General features: G+C 36.7%; 1 protein-coding gene across 1 annotated transcript; it reads right to left on the bottom strand.

The window, feature by feature from the left end:
* Positions 1–1,914: 1,914 nt before the first annotated feature.
* On the bottom strand, positions 1,915–2,953 carry LOC100665567 (olfactory receptor 6C2-like). Its single transcript, XM_010597586.3, has one exon. The coding sequence runs from the start codon at positions 2,848–2,850 to the stop codon at positions 1,915–1,917; it is 936 nt and encodes a 311-aa protein (XP_010595888.2). The 5' UTR covers positions 2,851–2,953.
* Between the last annotated feature and the right edge of the window lie 912 nt (positions 2,954–3,865).

Here is a 3,865-nt window from a genome sequence, read left to right as displayed (position 1 = left end):
TCTTAACCACTGAGCCACAGGACTCCTCCCTAGAATCCCTATGGGGCAGTACTACTCTGTCCTATAGGTTTCCTAAGAGTCGGAATCAACTATATACCTAGTTGTGTTACCAGCAGAGGGCGAGAGGGTCGGCCCACTCCGGGTAACACTGTCAGAGAGGGTGACACCAAAACTACCATCTACAAAACTTTTGTGCAGTTTTTCAGCAGAAATTTATTATTTTTTTATAAAAACAGTCCTTTAGATAGTCATAACAACAAAAACATTTTTCGTAAGCCCACCTTACATATATCAATATATCCACAAGGCTAAAACTCTATGCTAATTTACTTTTCGAACCTTCTAATGCCCTCCAGTCAGAGCTATCATTTTACCCAATTACAATGATGTTTTGAATATTGTAGTTTCTTCCACATGTGCTACAAGCATGAGCTGTTGTTTCCATTGTTGCCGGTGTTTTTATAGTTGCTGATTTTGTTAAATGTTCTGATGTTTTAGCTACAAAATAGTGGTAATTAGTATTTGTGAACCTATACCAATAACTTTTTTAAGAATGAAGTAGTAATTAAAGGAAAAGAAGGAAAAATATATGGGAATTATGATTTACAAGTAACAGTACAAAAAAAACATTACCAAGGATTCTGTATACTCTGGTACGGGAGGAGGTCCATGGAGTGGGGTGCTCCCGAGTTACTAAACTCAATGACACTAACCCTAGTGATGCCACTGACCAGGGCAATGGGTTTGGTTTTTGGTTTTGGACTTTCTGCTATTGTGCCATTTCAAGTGCTCTCACCACATTGATCCTGAGACTTTAAACCGAAATCCCTGGGATCCGTAATGCAACCCCCTGCTCTCATCCTCCAGTCTAAGCTCTCCTGAGCACCTACCAGTCAATTTACAGATTATTTCTCTACTTTTATTTGTATATTTATTTCTGACACCTTTTACTTGCAACTTTGCAATGCTTTTATCAATAGATTCATAATAATATTTACTAAAATTTATTCAGCGTTTTTATGTTCGTGAGAGTGATATTTCCATGTCATTTTAAAACTCTATTTTATCAATATTGAAAGTGCTATTATTTTCTTCCTAAACTGTTGTTCGTATTTTTCCATTATGCCATTTTTCATCCTTATTCTTATTTCAGGTGTTTAGATATCATTGTTGTGTGTATTTAAGTAGAATTACAATGGATTTTACACTATATTGACCAGACTAGAGTAATGGCTTTTGTTATGTCTCATAACTTAATATTATGAAGTTGTTTTCATTTCAAATAAATTTTGGGGAAATCTACTTATATGTTCTCTTAAGAAGATGCAAAACATAATCAATCAGATATTGGACTGAAAAATGAAGATGAAAGAAAGGCTTGAGCAGAGTTCATGGAAGCTATTTTAAAAAAGGATTGAGAAAAAAAATGTAACTAAAGTATTTTAAAAAAAAAAAAAAAAAAAAAAACCTGCCATTGAATCAACTCTGACTCATAGCAATCCTATAGGACAGAGTAGAACTGCCCCTATCGGATTCCAAGCCTGTAAATCTTCGCAGAAACAGATTCCCACATCTTTCTCTCACGCAGCGGATGGTAGGTTTGAATCGCTGAGCTTTTGGTTAGCAGATGAATGCTTTAACCGCTGTGCCAAGAGCTGAAATATAAAAAAACACAAACCCATTGCCATTGAGCCAACTCTGACTCATAGCAACCCTATAGGACAGGGTAGAACTGTCCCATAGGGTTTCCAAAGAGTGGCTGGTGGATTTGAACTGCTGACCTTTTGGTTAGCACACTAGCTCTTAACCACCACACCACCAGGGCTCCTAGCTTAGATGATTGAAAATAAATAAAGACAAAATACCTGGGGCCGTATGTCTTTTATTTTTATTTTTTTAAAATATTTTTTTCTTTTACTTATTTGAGAGCAATGCAAGTCTTTTCATCGAGTTCCTGAAGACTTTCTTAACTTGATTGTTCCTCAGAGTATAAATAAATGGGTTCAATGTAGGAGAAATAGAAGAAATGAGCAGTGAAACCACTTTATTAATGGTCACTTCTTCCTTTGATGTTGGATTCATATAGATGAAAAAGCACGTGCCATAGGTGATGGAAACCACAATCATGTGGGAAGAACAAGTTGAAAAGGCCTTTTTCCTTTGTTGGACAGAGGAGAATCTAAATATTGTCCTGATGATACTACCGTATGACAGAACTACACAAGTAAGAGTCATATTTAGGGTCAGCACAGCACAGATGATAACTGCCTGTTCTATAATCCATGTGTCCGAGCATGAGATTTTCATGATGGGAAATGCATCACAGGCAAAATGGTCAAGCACGTTAGAGTCACAAAATTCCAGATTTAAACCCAGGCTTAGTGGTGGGATTATTACACAGAAACCAGCCATCCAACAACAGATAATGAGAATCCTGCAGGCTCTGCTACTCATTACGGTCATGTAATGCAAAGGTTTGCAGATGGCCACATAGCGGTCATAGGACATGGCAGCCAGGAGGTAAAATTCTGTTACTCCACAGAGGTCAGTAAAAAACACTTGGATGACACAGGCATTATAGGTAATGACCTTGTTACCTGTTGCTATGTTATACAAATATCTAGGAATACAAGCAGAGGTAAATGAGATCTCTAAGAAGGAAAAATTTTTTAAGAAAAAGTACATAGGTGTTTTCAGATGAGAATCCACAAAGGTGAGGGTGATGATGGTCAGGTTCCCAGTTACACTCAACATGTAGGTGAGAAAGAGAAAGATAAAAATCAGAACCTGCAGCTGAGGGTCATCGGTCAGTCCCAGCAGAATGAATGATGTTACTGTGCCGTTTCTCATCACTGACTTCTGCCTTCTGTCCAATCTGTATGTGGTATTCAGAGAATTTTTCTTATAGATTATTTCAAATGTTCAAAAATTGAACGTATTCAGGCTATTTCTTCATTTGTGTGTGTGTGTTTTTTTTTTTTTTTTCATGGTTTACTTCCATCCTCTGCTTAGGATTTTCTCATGTTACTAAAACAGATTGCTGGAGAGGTATAATTTTATGTATAGCAATACTGTCCTTTGACTCTCAAGTAATCTTCCCTATTCACAAACTAAATCGTAACATTTCACTATTGCTTTCAAGTCTTTACTTGACAGTTGGGTCTTTGTTTTTTTCTCTAAACAATGCGAATACACAATGTATGATTTGGTCTCACTGTACAGATTCTAAAGAAGAGTTTGAGGTTTTTGTTCCAAAACTAGTTTTTTTGTCTGTTGGTTTACCTTTAGGACAAGTATGTTTTAGTCTTATAAACAACTCTTGGTCCTCTTTACAAACTCCATCTTATTTCTGGCATTGTGCACACCTTTACTGACTCTGCTTTACATTTCCTGCTGACATAAGTGATAACTGCCTTTTCTTCCCTCCCTGATTTTCCAGTTAAATGAATTATTTTACGTCCATTGTTGGTACTTTTACTAATGATAAATAGGATATTGAATCCAGAAGACAAGAACCTTCAGATTCTTCTGAGTTTGTGATAAGCTGCTCCACAGAATTTTCAGGATTTAATCATTAATTACACTGGTAGAAACTCAAACATTTTCAAAATGCAATCAGTACCTTGAAGTTCTTTTACATTGATTCATAGAGAAACTTTTCTCTTTGGACACCCAGTTTGTTTTATGAGCAGTCTCACCTTATTGTTTAACTTACTGTGTTTTCTTCTGAGGCAGGGGCAGAGTTGGCTGTGACTATTCACCCAGCTCACAGCTACTAAGACAGGGAAGAAGCACTGAGGAAGGCTCATGGCTTACTGCAAAGTTATAAACTTCAACTTCTCTGTCATTTAGCAACTATCAGCTA

Source organism: Loxodonta africana, chromosome 4 (genome assembly GCF_030014295.1).
Source record: "Loxodonta africana isolate mLoxAfr1 chromosome 4, mLoxAfr1.hap2, whole genome shotgun sequence".
Lineage (NCBI taxonomy): Eukaryota > Metazoa > Chordata > Mammalia > Proboscidea > Elephantidae > Loxodonta > Loxodonta africana.
The sequence above is the reverse complement of the archived record's forward strand: the minus strand, read 5'-3'. Positions and strand labels throughout refer to the sequence as shown.